Source organism: Dryobates pubescens, chromosome 40 (assembly GCF_014839835.1).
Source record: "Dryobates pubescens isolate bDryPub1 chromosome 40, bDryPub1.pri, whole genome shotgun sequence".
In the NCBI taxonomy this organism is placed as follows: domain Eukaryota; kingdom Metazoa; phylum Chordata; class Aves; order Piciformes; family Picidae; genus Dryobates; species Dryobates pubescens.
In genome coordinates, this window is record NC_071651.1 from 2,189,999 (window position 1) to 2,215,465 (window position 25,467).

At 66.6% G+C, this 25,467-nt stretch overlaps 1 protein-coding gene across 1 annotated transcript; it reads left to right on the top strand.

Moving 5' to 3' along the window:
* Positions 1-821: 821 nt before the first annotated feature.
* SLC11A2 (solute carrier family 11 member 2) lies at positions 822-22,810 on the top strand. The gene is made up of 14 exons (XM_054177478.1): positions 822-947; positions 1,181-1,300; positions 2,593-2,699; positions 3,826-3,896; positions 3,986-4,053; positions 5,132-5,287; positions 7,435-7,593; positions 8,696-8,782; positions 9,395-9,514; positions 12,425-12,574; positions 13,475-13,548; positions 14,134-14,287; positions 16,263-16,316; positions 22,656-22,810. The coding sequence occupies exons 1-14, from the start codon at positions 876-878 to the stop codon at positions 22,728-22,730; spliced, it is 1,467 nt and encodes a 488-aa protein (XP_054033453.1). The 5' UTR covers positions 822-875; the 3' UTR covers positions 22,731-22,810.
* The last annotated feature ends 2,657 nt before the right edge of the window (positions 22,811-25,467 follow it).

The window sequence follows — 25,467 nt, forward strand, 5'->3', positions numbered from 1 at the left end:
TGGTGGCCCTGGGGGAGTCATCTCCCACCCTAGAGCCTCTCCTTGGCTACCTCTTGACCCTAAACCCTTTAGATTGGGGCCAGAGATTGCTGAAGGGTTTGGGGGAGGATCCAGGGCTGACCTCATCTGCTGGGGCAGTGAGGAAGCCCTGAAGGAAGGTCTGTGGGGATGATCTCTGAGCAGCAGGAGCTGGGAGTGCTGCTGGGCACCAGGGAGCCCTGAGCCAGCAGGGAGACCTTGTGGCCAAGGGGGACAGTGGCAGCCTGGGGGGCAGCAGGCAGAGTGTGGCCAGCAGGGAGAGGGAGGATCTGCTGCTGGCTGCTGTGCCCTGGGGAGGCCTCACCTGCAGCACTCTGCCCAGCTCTGGGCTCCCCACTTGAAGGAGGACAAAGAACTGCTGGAGGGAGCCCAGCCCAGGGCCACTGGAGATGCTGAGGGCTCTGGAGCAGCTCCCACGAGGAGCTGAGAGAGCTGGGGGTGGGCAGCCAGGAGAGGAGGAGGAGGCTGAGGGGGAGGATCTCATCGGTGCTGGGTGTCAGGAGGATGGGGCCAGACTCTGCTCAGTGGTCCCCAGTGACAGGACCAGAGGTGCTGGGCACAAACCTGGCCACAGGAAGCTGCATCTGGACACGAGGAGGAATCCTTTGGTGTGAGGCAGCTGGAGCCTGGGGCAGGCTGCCCAGGGAGGCTGTGAAGGCTTCTCTGGATGTGTCCCTGGGTGCCCTGCCCTGGGTGCCCTGCCCTGGTCTGGATGCTCTCCAGAGGTCCCTTCCAAGCCCCCTGCAGCCTGCTGCAGCCTGAGCTCTGCTCTCCCTCTGCAGCATTCCTGCTTCAGCTTCCGCAAGCTCTGGGCCTTCACGGGGCCAGGCTTCCTGATGAGCATTGCCTACCTGGACCCTGGCAACATCGAGTCTGACCTGCAGTCAGGGGCTGTGGCAGGCTTCAAGGTGAGGGCAGGCCCCCCGGGGGGGGCTGGGCAGCCCCCAGCCCGCCGGGGGCCTTGCTGCTGAGCCAGCAGCAGCCCGGAGCGGGAGGCTCTCCCGGCCCCCCCGGCCGCGGCTCCTGGGCTCTGCTTTTGGAACCTTAACCTCCACAAAGGTGGCCTGGGGGGGGCTGGGCAGGCTGCAGACCTCCCTGGGGCTGTGGACCCATTGCCTGTTTGCCCCCTGTCCCTCCACAGCTGCTCTGGGTGCTGCTGCTGGCGACCATCATCGGGCTGCTGCTGCAGCGGCTGGCGGCCAGGCTGGGGGTGGTGACCGGGCTGCACCTGGCGGAGGTCTGCCACAGGCAGTACCACAAGGTAGGAGGCACTGGGGCAGGAGTCCCCTTGCCAGGGGCCACTGCTGCCCACTCAGTGCCAAGTGCTGCCCAGCAGCAAGCTCAGGAGGGCTCCTGCTTGATGGGAGGAGTTTTGGTCATGGAAGGGCTCAGGCTGGGAGGGAGCTCAGGGCTCAGCCAGCTCCAAGCCCCTGCTGTGGGCTGGGACCCCTCCCCCAGCCCAGGCTGCCCCAGGCCTCAGCCACTTAGATGAGGCTGAACACATCCCAGGGGCTGCACTTTGGCCACAGCAACCCCAGGCAGTGCTGCAGGCTGGGGGCAGAGGGGCTGAGAGCAGCCAGGCAGAGAGGGAGCTGGGGGGAGTGGGGGAGAGCAGCTGAACAGGAGCCAGCAGTGTGCCCAGGGGGCCAAGGAGGCCAAGGTGACCTCAGAGGTCTCTTCCAACCTGGTTAATCCTATCCCTATGCTATCCCTGTCCTATCCCTGTCCTATCCCTATGCTATCCCTATCCTACCCCGGCCTGGAACACCTCCAGGCAGGAGGCAGCCACAGCCTCCCTGGGCAGCCTGTGCCAGGCTCTCCCCAGCCTCCCTCTCAAGGATTTCTTCCTCTGCTCCACTCTCAACCTCTCCTCTCCCAGCTCCAATCCATCCTCCCTCATCCTGTCCCTCCCAGCCCTTGCCCCAGGTCCCTGCCCAGCTCTCCTGGAGCCTTGTGCCAGGAGGGGCTCCATGCCCTGGTCAGCTGCAGCTGAGGGAGGCTTTGCCTTGGGAAGGGCCCTGGGGAAGTCCAGGCTGTGCCCAGCAGAGAGCAGTTTGCTGTTTCTCATCCAGCCCCTGAGGCTTTGTCACTGCCCTGCCCGTGTGAGACATCTCCTGGGGCCCTTCCCAGCTCAGGGCATGGAGGGCAGGGGCTTGGCTTGTGGAAGTGCCTCAGGGAGGCCTTAGAGCTGCAGTTCAATAGCTGCAGAGGCTCCAGGAGGCTGGGGAGGGACTGCTCAGAAGGGGCTGTGGGGACAGGCCCAGGGGCAGTGGTTTGGCACTGCAGCAGCCTGGCCTTAGGTTGGGCATCAGGAGCAGCTCTGCAGAGTGGGAGCCTGGCACAGGCTGCCCAGGGCTGTGCTGCAGCCTCCACCCCTGGGGACATCCAAGCAGGATGCCCTTGGGGGGTCCCTGCCCACCCCCCGTGATTCCCTGCCTGCTTTCCATACCACAGCCATGGCCGGGGGGGGCATCCCCACCCCCAGGCTCAGCTGGGGCGGCTCCAGGGGCTGCTGGGCCTGCCCTGAGCAGCTCTGGCTGTTCCCTGCCCCAGGTGCCCAGGATCATGCTCTGGCTGATGGTGGAGTTGGCCATCATCGGCTCCGACATGCAGGAGGTCATCGGCTCGGCCATCGCCATCAACCTGCTCTCCATGGGCAAGTGAGTTGTGCTGCTCAGCAGCAGGCCTGGGGCTGACCTCTGCCCCCCAGCCTCAGCCAAGTGTCCTGTGGTGTCCTGTGGTGTCCTGCAGCCCTGCTGAGCTGAGCTGAGCTGCCTGGGGAGGCTGAGTCAGCAGAGCCCTTCCTGCTGGCTGCGGTGACTCAGCCTCTGCTGCCTGCTGCTGAGCTGCTGCTGAGCTGCACTCTGGGGCCTGGGGCTGACTTCAGCTCTGCCTGAGCCACCCCACAGCCCTGCTGCAGGTTCTCCAAACCCTGTTCCAAATCAGGCAGGGTTGGGAATGCCCAAGGGGGGCAGGGAGCTGCCCTTCTGCACCCAGTCACCTCCAAGCCTCCTTCCCTCCTGGTGCTCCCAGACTGAGCTTGGGGCAGGAGCCTCTGGCCTGAGCTGTGTGCAGGGCACAGACCCTGCCCCAGCTCCTGAGGCTGCAAACCAGCCCTTGGACAACGAGGTCCTGCCCCTGGAGGTGACAGGAGAGGGCTGGGCTGGTGATAGAGTCCCCAGGAGCCAGCAGTGGTCATTGGCAGCCCAGAAGCCAGCCCTGAGCTGGGCTGCAGCAGCAGGAGGCAGAGCAGCAGCACAGGGAGGGGACTCTGCCCCCAGCCCTGGGACCCCCAGCACAGGGAGGAGCTGCAGCTGCTGGAGAGGCTCCAGAGGAGGCCACAGAGAGGAGCAGAGGCTGCAGAGCCTCCCCTGAGGGGCCAGGCTGGGAGGGTTGGGGCTGTGCAGCCTGCAGAGGAGAAGGCTGCAGGGAGAGCTCAGAGCAGCTGCCAGCAGCTGCAGAGGCTCCAGGGGAGCTGGGACCAGGGCTGGGGGTGGCAGGGTGAGGGAGGATGGATTGGAGCTGGGAGAGGAAAGGTTGAGAGGGGAGAGGAGGAAGAAATCCTTGAGAGGGAGGCTGGGGAGAGCCTGGCACAGGCTGCCCAGGGAGGCTGTGGCTGCCTGGGGGTGCTGAGGGCCAGGCTGGATGAGGCCCTGGAGCAGCCTGGGCTGGGGGGAGGGGTCCCTGGGCATGGCAGGGGCTGGAGCTGGCTGAGCCCTGAGCTCCCTCCCAGCCCTCCATGGCCCTGCTGGGCTCCAGCCGATGGCTCCCTGCTGCCTCCCGCAGGATCCCGCTCTGGGGGGGGGTGCTGATCACCATCGCTGACACCTTTGCCTTCCTCTTCCTGGACAAATATGGTAACTGCTCCTCCTCCTCCCCCCGGTGCCCTCCCTGCCTCCCAGCACAGCTCCTCCCCAGCCCTGATGCTCCTCTCTCCTCCTGCCAGGCCTGCGGAAGCTGGAGGCTTTGTTTGGCTTCCTGATCACCATCATGGCTCTGACCTTCGGCTACGAGGTGCCAGCCCCGCCCCAGCCCCGCCCCAGCCCCGCCCCAGCCCCGCCCCAGCCCCGCCCCTGCCCCCCGCTGCCCCCCGCTGCCCCTGCCCCCAGCTGCCCCCAGCTGCCCCTGCTCCTAGCCCCCTGCCACCCCCTGCCCCTTGGCCCCCTGCTGCCCCTGCCCCTCTCCTCCCACCTCCAGCCCTGGGCCCAAGCAGCACCAGAACCCAGGAGCAGAGACAGTGCCCAGGGGGCCCCTGGCTCACAGCCACCCCAGGAGGGCTCCAGGCTGGGGGCAGAGGGGCTGGGAGCTGCCCTGGGGGGGGTTGGTGTCAGCAGCTGGAGAGGAGCCAGGGGGGGCCCAGGGGGGCAAGGAGGCCACCAGCAGCCTGGGCTGCAGCAGCAGTGCTGTGGGCAGCAGCAGCAGGGCAGGGATGCTGCCCCTGGGCTGGGCACTGGGGGGGCACAGCTGGCAGCCTGGGGGCAGCCTTGGGCTCCTCAGGGCCAGGAGGACTTGGAGGGCTGCAGCAGGGCCAGGGAAGGGCAAGGGAGCTGGGGAGGGGGCTGGGGGGGCTGAGGCTGGAGGAGAGGAGGCTGAGGGGAGACCTCCTGGCTCCCTGCCAGTGCCTGAGAGGAGCCTGGAGCCAGGGGGGTTGGGCTCTGGGGCCAGGGGAAGAGAAGAAGGCCTCAGGCTGCCCCAGGGCAGGCTCAGGTTGGCCTTGAGGAACAATTTCTGCCCTTCAGAGTGGTCAGGGCCTGGCCCAGGCTGCCCTGGGGGTGCTGGTGGAGCCTCCATGCCTGGAGGGGTTCTAGCACCCTGTGGCCCTGGCCCCTGGGGCCATGGCTTGGTGCCCCTGGTGGGGTTGGGTTGAGAGTCTCTGGGTGACCTTGGAGGCCTTCTGCAGCCCACCCCCTGCCACGATGCTGTGGCTTAAAGACATCTGAAGCTCTGCCCTGTGCCCTTGCCCTGCCTCCTTGCCATGCAGCTGCCACCCCCTGCCCCAGCAGGCAGCTGCCACCCTGTGCTTGCCCTTCTCCCCAGGGTGGCCTCAGCTGCCAGGAGTCACCAACCCTCCTGTCCCTCTCTCCCTACCCAGTACATCACTGTCAGACCTGACCAGGGGAAGGTGCTGCAGGGCCTCTTCGTCCCCTACTGCCACAACTGTGGCACCCCCCAGCTGGAGCAGGCTGTGGGCATCGTGGGGGCTGTCATCATGCCACACAACATGTACCTGCACTCTGCCCTGGTCAAGGTGAGTGGGGACACCCTGGGGGGGAGCAGGGGCTGCAGAGCCTCCCCTCTGGGGCCAGGCTGGGAGGGTTGGGGCTGTGCAGCCTGGAGGAGGCTCCAGGGAGAGCTGAGAGCAGCCTGGCAGTGCCTGGAGGGGCTGCAGGAGAGCTGAGAGCAGCCTGGCAGTGCCTGGAGGGGCTGCAGGGAGAGCTGAGAGCAGCCTGGCAGTGCCTGGAGGGGCTGCAGGGAGAGCTGAGAGCAGCCTGGCAGTGCCTGGAGGGGCTGCAGGGAGAGCTGAGAGCAGCCTAGCAGTGCCTGGAGGGGCTGCAGGAGAGCTGAGAGCAGCCTGGCAGTGCCTGGAGGGGCTGCAGGGAGAGCTGAGAGCAGCCTGGCAGTGCCTGGAGGGGCTGCAGGGAGAGCTGAGAGCAGCCTGGCAGTGCCTGGAGGGGCTGCAGGAGAGCTGAGAGCAGCCTAGCAGTGCCTGGAGGGGCTGCAGGAGAGCTGAGAGCAGCCTGGCAGTGCCTGGAGGGGCTGCAGGGAGAGCTGAGAGCAGCCTGGCAGTGCCTGGAGGGGCTGCAGGGAGAGCTGAGAGCAGCCTGGCAGTGCCTGGAGGGGCTGCAGGAGAGCTGAGAGCAGCCTGGCAGTGCCTGGAGGGGCTGCAGGAGAGCTGAGAGCAGCCTGGCAGTGCCTGGAGGGGCTGCAGGAGAGCTGAGAGCAGCCTGGCAGTGCCTGGAGGGGCTGCAGGGAGAGCTGAGAGCAGCCTGGCAGTGCCTGGAGGGGCTGCAGGAGAGCTGAGAGCAGCCTGGCAGTGCCTGGAGGGGCTGCAGGGAGAGCTGAGAGCAGCCTGGCAGTGCCTGGAGGGGCTGCAGGAGAGCTGAGAGCAGCCTGGCAGTGCCTGGAGGGGCTGGGGAGGGACTTGGGATAAGAGGTTGTGGTGATGGGGGGGGGGGGGGGTGGCTTCAGGCTGGGAGAAGCTGAACTGAGTTGGAACAGGAAGAGGAAATTGTTCCCCAGGAGGGGGGAGAGAGCCTGGCACAGGCTGCCCAGGGAGGCTGTGGCTGCCCCCTGCCTGGGGGTGCTCAGGGCCAGGCTGGATGAGGCCCTGGAGCAGCCTGGGCTGGTGGAGGGTCCCTGGGCAGGGCAGGGGCTTGGAGCTGGCTGAGCTCTGAGCTCCCTCCCAGCCCAACCCAGCCTGTGGCTCCGTGGTGAGCTGTGGGCTGCTGGGGGCCAGGCTGAGCCTCTCACAGCTGGCACAGCCCAGCCTGGCACAGCCCAGCCTGTCTGTAGCCTGCCTGGCACAGCCCAGCCTGGCACTGCCCAGCCTGTCTGTAGCCTGCCTGGCACAGCCCAGCCTGGCACTGCCCAGCCTGTCTGTAGCCTGCCTGGCACAGCCCTGCCTATCACAGCCCAGCCTGTCTATAGCCTGCCTGGCACAGCGCAGCCTGGCACAGCCCAGCCTGGCACAGCCCAGCCTGGCACAGCGCTGCCTGGCACAGCCCAGCCTGGCACAGCCCTGCCTGTCTGTAGCCTGCCCGGCACAGCCCTGCCTGGCACAGCGCTGCCTGGCACAGCCCAGCCTGTCTGTAGCCTGCCTGGCACAGCGCTGCCTGGCACAGCGCTGCCTGGCACAGCCCAGCCTGTCTGTAGCCTGCCTGGCACAGCCCTGCCTGGCACAGCCCAGCCTGTCTGTAGCCTGCCTGGCACAGCGCTGCCTGGCACAGCCCAGCCTGTCTGTAGCCTGCCTGGCACAGCCCTGCCTGGCACAGCCCTGCCTGGCACAGCCCAGCCTGTCTGTAGCCTGCCTGGCACAGCGCTGCCTGGCACAGCCCAGCCTGTCTGTAGCCTGCCTGGCACAGCCCTGCCTGGCACAGCCCAGCCTGTCTGTAGCCTGCCTGGCACAGCCCTGCCTGGCACAGCCCTGCCTGGCACAGCCCTGCCTGGCACAGCGCTGCCTGGCACAGCCCAGCCTGTCTGTAGCCTGCCTGGCACAGCCCTGCCTGGCACAGCCCTGCCTGGCACAGCCCTGCCTGGCACAGCCCAGCCTGTCTGTAGCCTGCCTGGCACAGCCCTGCCTGGCACAGCCCTGCCTGGCACAGCCCTGCCTGGCACAGCCCTGCCTGGCACAGCGCTGCCTGGCACAGCGCTGCCTGACGCCTGTGCCGTGCGCAGTCGCGGCAGGTGGAGCGCGGCAGCCGCCGGGCGGTGCGGGAGGCCAACAAGTACTTCTTCCTCGAGTCCTGCATCGCTCTCTTCGTCTCCTTCATCATCAACGTCTTCGTCGTCGCCGTCTTCGCGGAGGCCTTCTACGGCAGGACCAACGCCGACGTGGTGAGGCCTGGCGCCCCCTGGCGGCGCCCTGCGAGCCTGCGCGGCCCCGGCCTCTGCCTGCGGGGGGCGCCCGGCCCAAGAGGGCATCCGGCAGCTGCTGAGGTCCTGCGGCCTCCGGGCCCTGCAGCTGCTGCCCTGCGGCCTCTGGCCCCTGCAGCTGCTGCCCTGCGGCCTCTGGGCCCTGCAGCTGCTGCCCTGCGGCCTCCAGGCCCTGCAGCAGCTGCCCTGCAGCCTCTGGCCCCTGCAGCAGCTGCCCTGCGGCCTCTGGGCCCTGCAGCCTCTGGGCCCTGCAGCCTCTGGGCCCTGCAGCAGCTGCCCTGCGGCCTCCAGGCCCTGCAGCTGCTGCCCTGCAGCCTCTGGGCCCTGCAGCTGCTGCCCTGCGGCCTCTGGGCCCTGCAGCTGCTGCCCTGCGGCCTCTGGGCCCTGCAGCTGCTGCCCTGCGGCCTCTGGGCCCTGCAGCTGCTGCCCTGCAGCCTCCGGGCCCTGCAGCTGCTGCCCTGCGGCCTCCGGGCCCTGCAGCTGCTGCCCTGCGGCCTCCGGGCCCTGCAGCTGCTGCCCTGCGGCCTCTGGGCCCTGCAGCTGCTGCCCTGCGGCCTCTGGGCCCTGCAGCTGCTGCCCTGCGGCCTCTGGGCCCTGCAGCTGCTGCCCTGCGGCCTCTGGCCCCTGCAGCAGCTGCCCTGCGGCCTCCAGGCCCTGCAGCTGCTGCCCTGCAGCCTCTGGCCCCTGCAGCAGCTGCCCTGCGGGCTCTGGGCCCTGCAGCCTCTGGGCCCTGCAGCCTCTGGGCCCTGCAGCTGCTGCCCTGCAGCCTCTGGGCCCTGCAGCTGCTGCTCTGCGGGCTCTGGGCCCTGCAGCCTCTGGGCCCTGCAGCCTCTGGGCCCTGCAGCCTCTGGGCCCTGCAGCCTCTGGGCCCTGCAGCTGCTGCCCTGCAGCCTCTGGGCCCTGCAGCTGCTGCCCTGCGGGCTCTGGGCCCTGCAGCCTCTGGGCCCTGCAGCCTCTGGGCCCTGCAGCCTCTGGGCCCTGCAGCCTCTGGGCCCTGCAGCTGCTCCCTGCAGGCTGTGCTGTGCTCAGCTGGGCAGGGCCAACCTGCTGCCCTGTCTTGCAGAACGCTGTCTGTGTCAACTCCAGCAGCCCTCACTCCTCTCTCTTCCCTGTCAACAACCAGACCCTGGAGGTGGACATCTACAAGGGGGTGAGTGGCCCCCAGGGCCCCCTGGCCTCCTCTGGCAGCTGCTGCCGGCTGGGCAGGGGGTGCTGAACGCCAGGACCCCCCAAAACCACAGCTGGAGGAGACCCTTGGAGGTCCTTGAGCCCAGCCCTGTGAGGCAGCAGAGTCCCTGGCCCCCTCCTGCTCCCCCTAACCCACCCCAGGGGCTGTGCAGCAGCACCCCCTGGGCAGGCCTTGCTGTGGAGCTGCTTGGCTCAGCTGCAGCTGAGGAGCCACCAAGCATCCCAGGGTGGAGGTTGGCCTCTGGAGGTCACCCAGACCAACCCCCCAGGGTCACCCAGGGCAGGACACAGTGGAGTGCAGGGTTTGGGGTGACTCCAGGGCAGGGCACCCAGGAACACGTCCAGGGGGGGGTTGGAAGCTCCCCAGAGATGGAGACTGCAGCAGAGCCTCCCTGGGCAGCCTGCCCCAGGCCTCCAGCAGCCTCTCACCAGAGCTCCTCCCCAGGCTGGGCTGGAACCTCCTGGGGTCCAGTCTGGCTCTGGGGGCCAGGGGGGTGCTGGGGCTGGGGGTTGGCCCTTGGAGGTCTCTTCCACCCCTCCTGAGTCAGCTGTGGCTCTGCCTCCTCCCCTGCAGGGTGCTGTCCTGGGCTGCTACTTTGGCCCTGCTGCTCTCTACATCTGGGCCATTGGGATCCTGGCTGCTGGGCAGAGCTCCACGATGACAGGGACCTACTCTGGGCAGTTTGTCATGGAGGTAACCAGGGCCAGCTCTGGGCAGGAGCCTTCCAAGCTCCCCTGGGGATTCCCCTGCAGCCCACTGGAGCCCTCCCCCAGTGTGCTTTGAGCCTGCCCCCAGCCCCCTCCTCAGAGTCCCACTTGCAGAGTGCTGAGGCTGGAAGGGCCTCTGGGGCTCCCCTGGTGCCATCGCCAGCAGGGTGCCCAGGGGCACAGTGCCCAGGGGGGGTTGGAAGCCCTGCAGGGAAGGAGGCTCCACACAGAGCCTCCCTGGGCAGCCTGCCCCAGGCCTCCAGCAGCCTCACCCCAAACAACTTTCTCCTCCTGCTCTGCTGCAGCCTCCTGGGCTGCACTCTGTGCCCCTTGGCCCTGGGCACCACTCAGCAGATGCCAGCCCCAGGCTCTTGCCCCCCAGAGCTCCTTCAGCTCTTGCTGAGCATTGCTCAGAGCCCCTCTGGGGCTGCTCTGCTGCAGGCTCTCAGCCCCAGGGCTATGAGCCTGAGCTGCTCCAGGTCCCCTCAGCATCCTTCCAGCCTCCCCTGGGCTCTCTCCAGCCCTTCCCTGGCCCTCTGCAGCTGGGGAGCCCAGAGCTGGCCCCAGGCCTCCTCCAGCTGTGGCCTCCCTGGGGCAGAGCAGAGGGCAGCAGCACCTCCCCTGCCCTGCTGGCCCTCTTGAGGCCCTCCAGGAGCCCCTGGAGCCATGGAGCAGGCTGCCCAGGGAGGTGCTTGAGGTCCCATCCCTGGAGCTACTCCTGGTGAGGCTCTGAGCAACCTGCTCTGGCTGGAGGGGTCCCTGGTGGCTGCAGGGGGCTTGGCCTGGGTGGCCTTGGGAGACCTCTTCCAAGCCAAACCACTCTGGGATGGCTGTGCCATGGAGAGGGGATTGGCCAGCAGGACCCTCTGGGGTGGACTCCAGGCCCCTCCAGGCCCATCCAGGGTCCTCCAGGCCCCTCCAGGGTCCTTGCCCAGCAGCTCCCCTCCCAGCCTCTCCTGCTCTCCCTCCCAGGAGGTTTAATTGGTGACCTCAGTTAATTGCTCTCTGCTTGCACAAGACCCCTGCCAGCTCCAGTCCCTGGCACCACCCCCCTGAGCTTTTCCCATCCTGGCAGCTCCAAGAGAGCTCTGTTGGGACCTGGGGCTGGCTCTGAGCTGAGGGCACAGTGCCAGGGGGGGGCTGGGCTGGGGGAGTGGCATCCCCTGAGCCCCTGCTCTGCCCCTTCTGTGCCCCAGGCCGGCCTGGGCCGGGGGCAGCTCCCTGCCTCCTGCAGAGGCAAAGCTTCCAAGCCCCAAAGAACCCCAGGAGGGCTGCTGGAATTCCCAGGGGCTGGAAAAAGCAGAGGAGAGATCCAGGAGCTGGAGCCCTGGCTGGGGAGGGAGAAGAAACCCAAAGCTCAGCAGGGGAAGGCCAGGGGCAGGTTGCAGGGCAGGGGGGAAGGCTCCAAAGGGTTGGGGGCTGGGGGTGGAAAATGGAGAGGAGTCTCTGGATTGTGGGATGGGTGGAGAGGATCTGGGGGGAAGAGTTGGGGGATTGGGGGAGGAGGGTGAAGGAGTTTGGGTGGATTTGGGTGATGGCTTTGGGGAATTCAGGGGTGGGAGTGATGGATTTGGGGGGTTGGGATGGGGCTGAGGGATTCAGGGGCTTGAGACTCAGGGCTGGAAGGGAGCTCGAGGCTCAGCCAGCTCCAGCCCCCTGCCATGGGCAGGGAGCCCTCCCACCAGGGCAGGTTGCTCACAGCCAGCTCCAGCCTGGCCCTCAGCACCTCCCTGGGCAGCCTGTGCCAGGCTCTCAGCACCCTCCTGGGGAGGAACTTCCTCCTCACAGCCAAGCTGAGTCTCCCCACTTCCAGTTCTGCTCCATCCCCCCCAGTCCTGTCCCTCCCTGGCAGCCTCCAAAGTCCCTCCCCAGCTTTCCTGCAGCCCCTGGGAGGCCACCAGAAGGTCTCCCTGGAGCCTTCTCCTCTGCAGCCTGCACAACCCCAACTCCCTCAGGCTGTGCTCACAGCAGAGCAGCTCCAGCCCTCTGCTCCTCCTGCTGGCCCTGCTCTGGACACCTTCCAGCCCCTGCAGAGCCTTCCTGGAGCAGAGGCTGCAGAGCTGGCCCCAGAGCTGCAGGGGTGGTGTGAGCAGAGGGGAGCAGAGGGGCAGAATCCCCTCCCTGGCCCTGCTAGGGATGGGGGTGGTGGATTTTGGGGTGGTGCTGAGGTGCTGTTGGCATTTTGGGCTGAGGCTGATGGATCTGGGGGGATCCAGGGATGAGAGTGATGAATTTAGGGGAGTTTGGGCCCAGGCTGATGTCTTGCTGGGAGTCTGGGATGAGGCTGCTGCCTGCCTCGGGGGAGCTGACCCCAGAGGGCTGCTGAGGTCACCCAGCCAGGGCTCTGTGGTACTCACTCAGCTCACAGCCAGGGGGGCTCTGCTCCAGGCTGTATCTCTTGGGCATGGCTGCTGTTGCTTTCCTTCCTCCTCCTCCTCCTCCTCTCCTTGCTGGTTTCTGGAGCAGGCACCCCAGCGTTCCTCTGCCTATATAGGAGGTGTCCCCACCCTGCCCCCCAGCTCCCCTCCCTCCCTCCTCCACCCACGGGCCCCAGCCGCTGGTGCAGAGTCCCCTGCGGGGGGAGCTCAGGGCCGGCTCGGAGCTGCGCTGCCTCCGGTGCCGCCAGAAGGTCTCCCTGGAGCCTTCTGCTCTGCCTGGCCGCTGCCCAGGGGCAGGGTCCTGCTCTTGGCCTTCTTGCCCTCGCTGAGGGTCCTCTCCCCCCGCCGCCTGCCCCCTGCCCCTCGCCCCCTGCCCCTGCTCGCCCCCTGCCCCTGCTCGCCCCCTGCCCCTCGCCCCCCGCCCCCCGCCCGCCCCCTGCCCCTCGCCCCCTGCCCCTGCTCGCCCCCCGCCCGCCCCCTGCCCCCCGCCCGCCCCTGCCCAGCGCTGTCCCCCGCAGGGCTTCCTCAACCTGCGCTGGTCTCGCTTCGCGCGGGTGCTGCTGACTCGCTCCATCGCCGTCACCCCCACGCTGCTGGTGGCCATCTTCCAGGACGTGCAGCACCTCACCGGCATGAACGACTTCCTCAACGTCCTGATGAGCCTGCAGGTCGGCACCGGCCCGGGGGGCGGGGAGGGGGCATGGGGATGGGGGATGGGGATTAGGTTGGGAAGGACCTCAGAGGTCATGGAGTCCAAGCTGCCCCCCAACAGCTCCTGGCAACTCAGCTGTGGCTCCAAGTGCCACATCCAAGCCCCTCCTGAACACCTCCAGGGGTGGGGACTCCACCACCCCCTGGGCAGCACAGCCCCAGGGCAAATCTCTCTCTGGGAAGAGCTTTCTCCTCACCTGCAGCCTGAACCTTCCCTGGCACAGCTTGAGGCTGTGTCCTCTTGTTCTGGTGCTGGGGGCCTGGGAGAAGAGCCCAACCCCCACCTGGCTACAGCCTCCCTGCAGGGAGCTGGAGAGAGCAAGAAGGTCTCCCCTGAGCCTCCTCTGCTCCAGGCTGAGCAACCCCAGCTCCCTCAGCCTCTCCTCACAGGGCTGTGCCCCAGACCACGGTGGGGTTGGGCTGAGGGTCACTGGGTGACCTTGGAGGCCTTCTCCAACCCTAACACTTCTCTGGTTCTATGATAGCTCCCAGCCCCTGCCATGCCCAGGGTCACCTCCACCAGCCCAGGCTGCTCCAGGCCTCATCCAGCCTGGCCTGGAACAGCTCCCGGCAGGGAGCAGCCACAGCTTCCCTCTCCTCAGCCTCCCCTCCTGGCTCAGTCTCTCCTCTCCCAGCTCCTGAGGTGCCTGAGGGTTTGGAGAAGCTGCTGAGCAGGGCCAGGAGCTGTGGAGCTGCTGGGCTGGGCGGTGGTGGAGATGAAGCAGGGTCTGAAGTTGCTTCCTGCTGGCTGTGGGGAAGTCCCTCAGGCTCTGGTGGCAGGGGGGAGGCCGTGGGGGCAGCTCTGGGCTGGGTGCTGGTGCTGAGCTCATCAGAGCTCTGTCTCTGCTTGCCTGCAGCTGCCCTTCGCCCTCATCCCGGTGCTGACCTTCACCAGCCTGCCCGGCGTCATGCACGACTTCGCCAACGGGCTGTGAGTGCTGGGGGAGCTGGGCCCTGCCCTGCCCTGCCCTGCCCTGCCCTCACCAGGCTCTGCCCTGCCCTGCCCTGCCCTGCCCTGTCCTCACCAGGCCCTGCCCTGCCCTGCCCTGCCCTGCCCTGCCCTGCCCTCACCAGGCTCTGCCCTGCCCTGCCCTGCCCTGCCCTCACCAGGCTCTGCCCTGCCCTGCCCTGCCCTGCCCTGCCCTCACCAGGCCCTGCCCTGCCCTGCCCTCACCAGGCCCTGCCCTGCCCTGCCCTGCCCTCACCAGGCTCTGCCCTGCCCTGCCCTGCCCTCACCAGGCTCTGCCCTGCCCTGCCCTGCCCTCACCAGGCCCTGCCCTGCCCTGCCCTGCCCTCACCAGGCCCTGCCCTGCCCTGCCCTCACCAGGCCCTGCCCTGCCCTGCCCTGCCCTCACCAGGCTCTGCCCTGCCCTGCCCTCACCAGGCCCTGCCCTGCCCTGCCCTGCCCTCACCAGGCCCTGCCCTGCCCTGCCCTGCCCTGCCCTCACCAGGCCCTGCCCTCACCAGGCCCTGCCCTGCCCTGCCCTGCCCTGCCCTCACCAGCTGTGCCCTGCAGGTTCTGGAGGGTCGCTGGGGGGCTGCTGATCCTCCTCATCTGCTGCATCAACATCTACTTCGTGGTTGCCTACGTGCTGGCCCTGGGCCACCTGGCTCTCTACGTCGGGGCTGCCATCCTCAGCCTGCTCTACCTGGCCTTTGTGGCCTACCTGGTGAGTGCTGCCTAGCCGGCACCTGGCACCCTGGCACGGGCCCTGGCACCTTGGCACGGGCCCTGGCACCTTGGCACGGGCCCTGGCACCTTGGCACGGGCCCTGGCACCCTGGCACGGGCCCTGGCACCCTGGCACGGGCCCTGGCACCCTGGCATGGGCCCTGGCACCCTGGCACGGGCCCTGGCACCTTGACACGGACCCTGGCACCTTGGCACAGGCCCTGGCACCCCCGGGCAGGCCTGGAGCTGCAGGGGAGGTTGAGGCTTCTGTGGCCTCCTGCCCTTGGGGAATCCTTTCTGCTGCCCCCCCGAGGCCTTGCCCCTGCCCCCAGCCCCCAGCAGCTCTCTGGGGCTCAGCTCAGGCCAAAGGCTGCTGCAGGCCTGGGAGGGACCCCCAGGGCCCCTGGGCGGTGCCAGGGAGGGGGGATGGGCGTGGAGCCCCCAGCTGGCTTGGGGGAGGGGAGGGCATCCCCCAGGCTCATCCCTGCAGCCAGCCTGCCCCATAGAGCCTCCTGGGGGGCTCCTGCCCCATAGAGACCTCCTGCCCCATAGAGCCCCCCGGGGGGCTCCTGCCCCACATCCCCCCAGTGGCCTCATCCAGCTGCACCTCAGAGCTGCTCCAGGAGGGGCTGGGGAGGGTGGAAGGGACCCAAGGAGCCTCCACTAGGAGCTGATCAATGAGGCTGAACTCAGCAGCCTTGGGCCAGCCCAGACCCAGCAGCAGCAGCTTGCAGCTGGGAGCCTTTGGCTGTCCCAAACCACCCTGAAATGGACCCAAAATCACCGTGGGGGTGGTGGAGGACAGGTCCCAGGTCCTGTTCCTGGTGGCACCATGCAAAGATCAAAGCCTCCTTCAGGGCCTGGAGCGGCCTGGGCTGGGGGAGGGGTCCCTGCCCATGGCAGGGCTTGGAGCTGGCTGAGCTCTGAGCTCCCTTCCAACCTGAGCCCTTCCATGGAGCCAGCAGGATCAGCTCTGCAGATGGCACCGAGCTGGAGTCACTGTGCCAGGGGCGTGGGAACCATCCAGGGGCACCTGGGCAGGCTGCAGGGGTGGCTGAGGAGATCCTCCTGGGGGGCAGTAAGGCCAAGTGCAGGATCCTGCAGCCAGGCCAGGCCAGGCCTTCCCCTCTCCTCCCACCTCCAGCCCTGGGCCCAAGCAGCACCAGAACCCAGAAGCAGAGACAGTGCCCAGGGGGCCCCTGGCTCACAGCCACCCCAGGAGGGCTCCAGGCTGGGGGCAGAGGGGCTGGGAGCTGCCCTGGGGGGGGTTGGTGCCAGCAGCTGGAGAGGAGCCAGGGGGGGCCCGGGGGGGCAAGGAGGCCACCAGCAGCCTGGGCTGCAGCAGCAGTGCTGTGGGCAGCAGCAGCAGGGCAGGGATGCTGCCCCTGGGCTGGGCACTGGGGGGGCACAGCTGGCAGCCTGGGGGCAGCCTTGGGCTCCTCAGGGCCAGGAGGACTTGGAGGGCTGCAGCAGGGCCAGGGAAGGGCAAGGGAGCTGGGAAGGGGGCTGGGGAAGGGGCTGGGGAAGGGGCTGGGGGGGGGAGGAGCAGCTGAGGGAGCTGGGGGGGCTGAGGCTGGAGGAGAGGAGGCTGAGGGGAGACCTCCTGGCTCCCTGCCAGTGCCTGAGAGGAGCCTGGAGCCAGGGGGGGTTGGGCTCTGGGGCCAGGACCAGAGGAGGTGGCCTCAGGCTGCCCCAGAGGGGCTCAGGTTGGCCTTGAGGAACAATTTCTGCCCCTTGGGGCTGGCCCAGGCCTGGCCCAGGCTGCCCAGGGAGGTGCTGGTGGAGCCTCCACCCTGGAGCTGTGCTGCTGAGGGCCAGGGGCTGGGGGGGCCTGGGGCAGTTCTGGGTCAAGCTCAGCGATGCCAAAGGTCTCCTCCAACCCAACCCATTCCCTGCTCCATGAGCCTGTGCCAAGCCCCCAGGGCAGCCCCCAGGGCCCCCCCTGGCCCCTCTGACCCCCTGCTCTCCCTGCAGACCTGGCTGTGCCTGGTGGCCCTGGGGCTCTCCTTCCTGGCCTGCGGCACCACGGTAAGCGTCACCAGGACCCTGCTGAGCGAGGAGCCTGCTGCAGACCCTGCCAAGTAGAGCTGCTGCCAGCCAGCAGCCACCACTGCCAGCCTGGCCCTGTGCTGCCAGCCCAGCCAGGGGCACTGGGGACGCAGCCAGGGCCGGGGCCCAGGGCGCTGCTGGGACCCCCCCGGGGCTGGGGCTGTGCTCTGCTGGACTCTGATCGCCCTGGGCAGGAAGAGCCTTGAGCTGCTCTCCACTGCCAGCCCCCTGCATGGCATGGAGGGACCCTCCCTGTGCCTCCAACCTCGACCTCTGCCAGCTGCCTCCAACCTCCTGAGGCTTCTGCTTGCAAGCCAGCAGCTCCTGGTGCTGCTGCAGCCACCCTCCTGGGCTCATCCACCCTCCTGAGCCACCCTCTTGGGCTCATCCACCCTCCTGAGCCACCCTCTTGGGCTCATCCACCCTCCTGAGCCACCCTCCTGGGCTCATCCACCCTCCTGAGCCAACCTCTTGGGCTCATCCACCCTCCTGGGCTCATCCACCCTCTTGAGCTCGTCCACCCTCCTGAGCCACCCTCCTGGGCTCATCCACCCTCTTGAGCCAACTTCTTGGGCTCATCCACTCTCCTGAGCTCATCCACCCTCCTGAGCCAACCTCTTGAGCTCATCCACCCTCCTGGGCTCATCCACCCTCTTGAGCCAACCTCTTGGGCTCATCCACTCTCCTGAGCTCATCCATCCTCTTGAGCCACCCTCTTGGGCTTGTCCACCCTCTTGAGCCACCCTCTTGGGCTCATCCACCCTCTTGAGCTCATCCAACTTGTTGGTGCATCTTGATGCAGTCAACCTCTTGAGCCAACCTCTTGGTCCCATCCAACCTCTTGATGCTTCCACCCTCTTGAGCCAACCTCTTGGCCCCATCCAACCTGTTGAGGCATCTTGGTGCATCCAACTTGTTGATTAGCCTCTTGGTCTCCTCCAGCCTCTTGGTGCATCTTGGTGCAGCCTGATGGATCCCCCCCCTTGCCCCCCCTTAATGCTTTTGCTTCCAGCCCTCCCCTCCCTTGAGCAGCACAAACTCTGCAGCCCCAGGGACTTGCTGCTGCTTCCAGCAGTGCCCTGGAACCAAACCCCAGAGCAATAAGCTAAAGCCCTTCCAGATGCAGCTTGCTGGGGGGCAGGGTTGGGGGGCAGTGGGCAAGGAGTGACCCAGAGACACCCTGGCCAGAGTCTACCTCTGTGCTCAGAGGGGCCCTGGGCTGGCTGCCCTGGCACTGCAGGGCAGAGCTGGCCACGAGGGGAGGCCTCCAGGGGGCAGAAGCACATCAGGACAAACCTCAGCAGCAACTCTGCCACTTTGGGGTCCCTCAGCATCAATTCTGTGACATTTGGGGTTCCCCAGCATCAATTCTGTGACATTTGGGGTCCCTCAGCATCAATTCTGTGACATTTGGGGTCCCTCAGCATCAATTCTGTGACATTTGGGGTTCCCCAGCATCAATTCTGTGACATTTGGGGTCCCTCAGCATCAATTCTGTGACATTTGGGGTCCCTCAGCATCAATTCTGTGACATTTGGGGTTCCCCAGCATCAATTCTGCCACATTTGGGGTTCCCCAGCATCAATTCTGTGACATTTGGGGTCCCTCAGCATCAATTCTGCCACATTTGGGGTCCCTCAGCATCAATTCTGTGACGTTTGGGGTCCCTCAGCATCAATTCTGCCACATTTGGGGTCCCTCAGCATCAATTCTGTGACATTTGGGGTCCCTCAGCATCAATTCTGCCACATTTGGGGTTCCCCAGCATCAATTCTGTGACATTTGGGGTTCCCCAGCATCAATTCTGCCATACTTGGGGTTCCCCAGCATCAATTCTGCCACATTTGGGGTTCCCCAGCATCAATTCTGTGACATTTGGGGTCCCTCAGCATCAATTCTGCCATACTTGGGGTTCCCCAGCATTAATTCTGCCACTTTTGGGGTTCCCCAGCATTAATTCTGCCACTTTTGGGGTTCCCCAGCATCAATTCTGCCACATTTGGGGTTCCCCAGCATTAATTCTGCCACATTTGGGGTCCCTCAGCATCAATTCTGTGACATTTGGGGTTCCCCAGCATTAATTCTGCCACTTTTGGGGTTCCCCAGCATCAATTCTGTGACATTTGGGGTCCCTCAGCATCAATTCTGTGACATTTGGGTCCCTCAGCAGCAACTCTGCCACATTTGGGGTTCCCCAGCATTAATTCTGCCACTTTTGGGGTTCCCCAGCATCAATTCTGTGACATTTGGGGTTCCCCAGCATTAATTCTGCCACTTTTGGGGTTCCCCAGCATCAATTCTGTGACATTTGGGGTCCCTCAGCATCAATTCTGTGACATTTGGGTCCCTCAGCAGCAACTCTGCCACATTTGGGGTTCCCCAGCATCAATTCTGCCACATTTGGGGTTCCCCAGCATCAATTCTGTGACATTTGGGGTCCCTCAGCATCAATTCTGCCACATTTGGGGTTCCCCAGCATCAATTCTGTGACATTTGGGATTCCCCAGCATTAATTCTGCCACATTTGGGGTTCCCCAGCATTAATTCTGCCACTTTTGGGGTCCCTCAGCATCAATTCTGCCACTTTTGGGGTTCCCCAGCATCAATTCTGTGACATTTGGGATTCCCCAGCATTAATTCTGCCACTTTTGGGGTCCCTCAGCATCAATTCTGCCACTTTTGGGGTTCCCCAGCATCAATTCTGTGACATTTGGGATTCCCCAGCATTAATTCTGCCACATTTGGGGTTCCCCAGCATTAATTCTGCCACTTTTGGGGTCCCTCAGCATCAATTCTGCCACTTTTGGGGTTCCCCAGCATCAATTCTGTGACATTTGGGATTCCCCAGCATTAATTCTGCCACATTTGGGGTTCCCCAGCATTAATTCTGCCACTTTTGGGGTCCCTCAGCATCAATTCTGCCACATTTGGGGTTCCCCAGCATCAATTCTGTGACATTTGGGATTCCCCAGCATTAATTCTGCCACATTTGGGGTTCCCCAGCATTAATTCTGCCACTTTTGGGGTCCCTCAGCATCAATTCTGTGACATTTGGGGTCCCTCAGCATCAATTCTGCCACATTTGGGGTTCCCCAGCATTAATTCTGCCACTTTTGGGGTCCCCCAGCCTCCACCCCCAGCTGATTTCAGTGCTCAGCCAAGGCAAGAGGCTGGGACCCCCCCAGCTCCCTTCTGGCTGTGCTGAGCTGATTCCCTCTGGCTTGGGCTCCATGGAAACCTCCTTGGGCTGCCCCCAAATCCCAGTTTTATGCCCCAGAATGGCCCCCGGGGGTGGGGACAGCTCCTGCAGGAGCTCCTCCCTGGCACCAGGCTCTGCCCCAGCTCCCCTGCAGACCCTCTTCGAGGGGCACCTTCAGCTGGAGGTGGTCTCTGTGCCAGGTGGCCACAGAAGGCTCCAGGTGGCCTTGGAGGTCACCTCCTGCCTGCTGGGTGGCTTTGGGCCTGCCCAGTGTGGCCCTTGGGTGCTGGGGGCAGTGCCCCGGGGGTGGGGGTTGGCCTCTGCTTGGCTTTGGCTCTCCTGTGCCCAGCTGGAGGCTGTGGGGGGCTGGGGCCCAGGGCCCAGCTCCAGAGGGGTCTCAGGGGCTGGGTTGTGAGTGCAGGGGGCTGAGGTGCCCCTGCTCGTGGGCACCAAGCCCTGGCAGTGCAGGCTCAGGACCAGGCTCTGCCAAGGCCACCAAGGTCCCTGCCAGGCTCTGCCTGTGCCACCACTGCCACTTCCCTCCCCCCCAGGGCATTCCTCCCAGCTCAGCTGTGCCCAGGGCTGGGCTCCAGCCCCAGCCTTGCCAGGGCTCCTCCCTGGCATTCCTCAGGTGCCCTCTGGTGCCAGGTAGGGACCTGCTGTGCCAACAGTGCCCCCTGGCATCAGAGGCAGCACTTTGGGCTCTGTTCCTGGGTGACCAAACCCTGGGCACACTGTGCCAGCAGCTGGCTGAGGGTGAGCAGGAGGAGGGTGGCACAGCTGGGGCAGCACAGGGACCTGCTGAGCTCTCAGCTGGGCTCCAGCCCAAGCCCTGGGGGCATCTGGTGGTGCCAGTGCCAGGCAAAGCCCCAAAGCATGGCATGAGAACTCCCTTGGATGCCAGGCACAGTCCTTGGGCCTCTTCCCACCCTTACCCTGCCCAGCTGGGCACTGCTGGCTGCCCCTGGGGCTGGGCAGGTGCCAGGGCAGTCCTGGGCTCCCGGTGGGATTCCCTCCCCTGCTGGGATGCTCCAGGCCTTAGCCCCCCCCGGGGAGCCCCACCCCGGTCCTGGCTTTGGGCTCTGGGGGGTCAGGGGGTGCTGTAGGAGGCTTCCCCTGCTGCTGCTCTGCCCCAGAGCCTCCTCTCCAAGTCCTCATCCTTGGCCTCTGCCCCTCAGGGAGTTTGGTTCCTCCTTGCCCCCCCCCAGGCTCTGCCCCTGGAGCACTTTGTACAAAGCATTAAAGATGGAGACTTTGGCACCTCGGTCTGGGCTCCTTTGTGGGGGGGTCCTTCCCCAGGGCTGCCTGGGAGCTGCTTCTCCAGGCGAGGCCTCAGCTGGGGCTGAAGAGTGAAGGTTTCCCCACTCAGCCTCTGCCTTCCTTCCCCCCCGTGGCCAAGCTTCCTCTGCTTGGAGGAGCTCATGGAGTCCAGCCAGGATCTCTGCTTGGTTCCCTTCTCATCCAGACCCTTCTGGACCCCCCCAGGGGTGGTGTCTCTACCTCCTCCCTGCCCAGCCTGCTCCAGTGACCCTTGGAAGAGTCTTCTCCCAGCGTCCAACCTCTGGACCTGCAGCCTGAGCGCTGCAGCTCCTCAGGCTCTCAGGTTCAGAGCAGCTCCAGAGCTGACCTGGGCAGTGCAGAGCTGAGTGGTTGACCAAACCTGGGTGGCTTCAACCCAAACCAGCAACCCTTCAGCATCCCCCCAGACTCTGCGGCGCTCTGGGTCTCTGAAAGCTGTCCCAGGGTAGATCCAACCCTCTGGAGCCTCCTCAGCCCCCCCCGGGCACCTTCCTGTGCCAGCTGCCGGGGCTGAGGCTGTTAGCAGGGGGCTTGGACTCGGTGATCTCTGGGGGTCCCTTCCAGCCCTCACCAGGCTGTGATTCCTCAGCCTCCATCTCTGGAGGCATTCAGCCCCCACCTGCTCCTGGTCCTGGTCGGTATTCTTCTGGTGGCCCTGCCGTGGCAGGGGGAGTTGCTCCCTCCCAGCCCTCCCCACGCTGTGCTTCCAGGACCCTTCTCTGAAGAGCCTCTGCCGGCTCCGGCGGCGCAGCCCCGGGCGCCCTGCACCCTCCTCCCCCTCTGGCCCTCGGCCTCCAGCGGCTGCTCTGTGCCCGGGGGCTGGAGGCGCCGGAGCCCCGGGCCCGGCCGGGAGGTGCTGGAGGCTCCTTCCGACCTGCTGCTGGCGACCCTGCCCGGGCAGGGGGCTTGGCGCGGATCGTCCCCAGGGGACACCACCCCTGCGTCCCCTGCAGCTCCGGCCCCGACCCCCTCCCCGCCTGCCCCCTGCCCCGCTCCGGCCCCGACCCCCTCCCCGCCTGCCCCTGCCCCCTCCGGCTGTCTCCCGGGGCTCTGCAGACTCCGGGAGCCGCTGGCAGCGCTGCCCGCGGTGCCCAGCCCTGCCCTCTGCGGGCTGCTCCCTGCCCTCTGTCGCGCCTGGGAGGTGCCAGCCGCCCTAATTAACCACCTCATTAAGGCTCGGCTGCACCCCAAAGTTAATTGGCACTGGGGAGGGGGGGAGGGCGATCTGAGGCTGCTCTGGGGTGGATCCCTCGCTTGGTGCTGCCGCCAGCTCCCTCTGCTAATTAATTAGCCGCTAATGAGCCGGGGCTGGGGCAGGGGGTGGAACGGGCGGGCGCCGCAAGTGCCGCTCCGTGCTCGCCACGGCCTCACCTTCCCCCCCGGCCCCACGCGTGGCCGCGGCGGGCCCGTGGCTTAATTAAAGCCTGGCAATTAATCCTCGGCGCCTTCAACCCTCCTCGGGAGCTCCGAGGCCGCTGCGATTCCCCAGGCCCTGGCTGCAGGGGCGGCAGCGAGCGCCGGGAGGGCAGCGGCGAGGTCGGCGCCGGCTTTGTTAAACCAGGGCTTAAACCCCGCGGGGAGTGGGGGGGGGGGGATCCCCTTCCCTGGAGGGGCTGCGGAGAGCTGGTGCTGAGGTGGTGCTCGGTTTGGGCTTCATTCAGCTGGGCTCAGATTGGTATTCGTTGACCTGGGTTCAGATTTGGCTTCATTAAACTGGGCTCAGCCTGGGCCTCGCTGAACCCTGCTCAGCCTGGGCTTTGGTAAGCCCTGCTCCGCCTGGGCTGTGCCCAGCTCTGAGCCCTGTGCCTCTCTTGCAGCAGCAGTTTGGCTTTGCCGCCCGCCCGGAGCTCTTCCTGCTCAACGATGTTGACTCAGAGGCCTCCACCCCCAGATGACCCAAGGGGGGAGACCCCTCCTGACCACAGCAGCGCCCCCCAGCGAGCCTGGCACGCACCGGGGACCAAGCAGAGCCTGGCAGGACGATGGCCTCGGCCCCGCGAGGAGCCACGGAGCCTTGTGGCACGGCTGGGCACGGCCCAGGTGCCAGCTGTGACCTCGCTGAGCTCGGAGGCTGTTGGCAGCCTCTGAAGCTTTCCCTCTGCCTTCCCCAAAGAGTTTCCCTGCCCTGGGCAGGGTCTGAGCTCTGCTGCCTGCCTCTGGGGCTGGCTGCTGGGGAGGGGCAGAGCCTCCTCAGGAGGGAGGTCCTGGGGGGTGCCCTCAGGCTAGGGAGGTGCCCAGGGTGAGATGGTGCCCCCAGGCCCAGCTTTGGTGCCCCCAGGCCCAGCTTTGGTGCTCCTGGCAGAGAGGCAAAGGATTCCCAATTCCTGCTTCTCCCTCCCAGCCTGGGGCTGGATCCTTCTCTGTGCAGGGAGCAGTGGAGATGCTGCTCCCAGAGAGCCAGAGCAGAGCCCTGGCTTACACCAGGCATGGAGCCTGCCCCCTCCTTTCCCCCCCCTCCTTTCCCCCCCCTCCCCCCCCCCCCCTCCCCCCCCCCCCTCTCCCCCCCCCCCCTTCCCCCCCCCCCTTTCCCCCCCTCTCCTTTCCCCCCTCTCCTTTCCCCCCCTCTCCTTTCCCCCCCTCTCCTTTCCCCCCCTCTCCTTTCCCCCCCTCTCCTTTCCCCCCCTCTCCTTTCCCCCCCTCTCCTTTCCCCCCCTCTTTTCCCCCCTCTCCTTTCCCCCCCTCTTTTCCCCCCTCTCCTTTCCCCCCCTCTTTTCCCCCCTCTCCTTTCCCCCCCCTCCATCCTCCCCCCTCCATCCCTCCCTTTCCCTCCCCCCCCCCCATTTCCAGAAGCTTTGGGAGCTGCCAGGACCCTGCAGGAGCCCAACCCTGCCCCTCAGCCTGAGCCCCCCTGCAGCTCCCTGCTGCCCCCTGCCCCTGAGGCTGCTTCTGGTCTCTTCCCTCTTGGAGTTGAATGAAATCTTTCTCCCAACCAAACCTTTTCTGCTTCTGAGGCTTTGGCAGCAGCAGGGACCTGAGGCTGGACCTCTCCCTGCAAAGGACCTGGCTGGGGGGTGGCACTCGGGGAGCTGTGGCCAACAGCCCAGGGCCCAAATGGAGCCCAGGAGGGCACTGGGCCCAGAGCTCCTGGAGCCCTGTGCTGAGGCCAGGGGCAGTGGTCTGCAGCTGGCACCCAGCTGGGGGGGTTGGGATGCTGGAGGGAGGGAAGGGCCCCAGAGGCAGCTGGGCAGGCTGCAGAGGTGGCCCCAAGCCAGGCTCAGGAAGCTCAGCAGGGCCCAGGGCAAGGTTCCTGCAGCTGGGGCAGGGCAGGGGCAGCACAGAGCCAGGCTGGGGGAGGAGGGGGCTGGGGGCAGCCTGCAGGGGAAGGCCTTGGGGGTGGCAGTGGCTGACAGAGTCCCAGGAGCCAGCAGTGGTCACTGGCAACCCAGAAGCCAACCCTGAGCTGGGCTGCAGCAGCAGGAGGCAGAGCAGCAGCACAGGGAGGGGACTCTGCCCTCTGCTCAGAGCCCACCTGCAGCACTGCCCCCAGCCCTGGGACCCCCAGCACAGGGAGGAGCTGCAGCTGCTGGGGAGGCTCCAGAGGGTCCCCCCCAGCACCTCCCTGTACACAGCAGGGACCTGGACTCGATGTGGGGATTGCTGAGTGGCTTGGATGGACACAACCAAAGGGCAGTGGTCAGCAGCTGAGGGCCTGGGGGGAGGTTGGTGGTGCCTGGGGTCTGTACTGGCAGCAGGATGGTTGAGTGTGCCCAGGGCATGCTGCTGGGGGACACTGAGCTGAGCTGTGGCCAGCAGCTGGGTGTCCAGGTGGGGGCTGGTGCCAAGTGGTGCCCCCCAGGGCTCTGCACTGGGCCCAGGGCTCTGCAGTGCCTGCAGCGGTGCCAGGGGCAGTGGGAGCCAGGCCCCCTCAGCAAGCCTGCAGCTGGCACCCAGCTGGGTGGTGCAGGGGGCACCTGAGGGACAGGATGCACCCAGAGGGACTGTGCCAGGCTGGAGAAGTGGATCCAGGCCAAGCTCAGGAGGTGCAACCAGGCCAAGGGCAAGGCTGGGCTGGGGCAGTCCCTGGTGTGGAGCCAGGCTGGGGGGAAAGGGCTGGAGAGCAGCCCTGGGGAGACCTCCCCTGCTGTGCTGGCAGCAGCTCTGGAGCCCTCAGCAGAGCCCTGGAGCTGCTGGAGCAGGGCTGGGAGGGCTCTGCTGGGAGAGCCCAGGCTGGGAGGGCTCTGCTGGGGGAGCCCAGGCTGGGAGGGCTCTGCTGGGGGAGCCCAGGCTGGGAGGGCTCTGCTGGGGGAGCCCAGGCTGGGAGGGCTCTGCTGGGGGAGCCCAGGCTGGGAGGGCTCTGCTGGGGGAGCCCAGGCTGGGAGGGCTCTGCTGGGGGAGCTCAGCCTGCAGGAGGCTGCAGGGAGGCTTCCTGGTGGCCCTGCAGGGCTCAAAGGGGCTGAGAAGAGAGCTGGGGAGGGACTGCTGAGCAGGGCCTGCTGGGGCAGCACAGGAGGGGATGGTTTGAGCTGGGAGAGGCTGGGGCTGGAGGGGACCTAAGGAGGAAATTCTTCCTGCTGAGGGTGGGGAGAGCCTGGCCCAGGCTGCCCAGGGAGGTTGGAGCTGCCCCTGCCTGGCACCAGCCCGGCTCAGGTTTGGGGCTCTGGGCCCCCTGCTGCAGCTGGGGCTGTGCCTGCT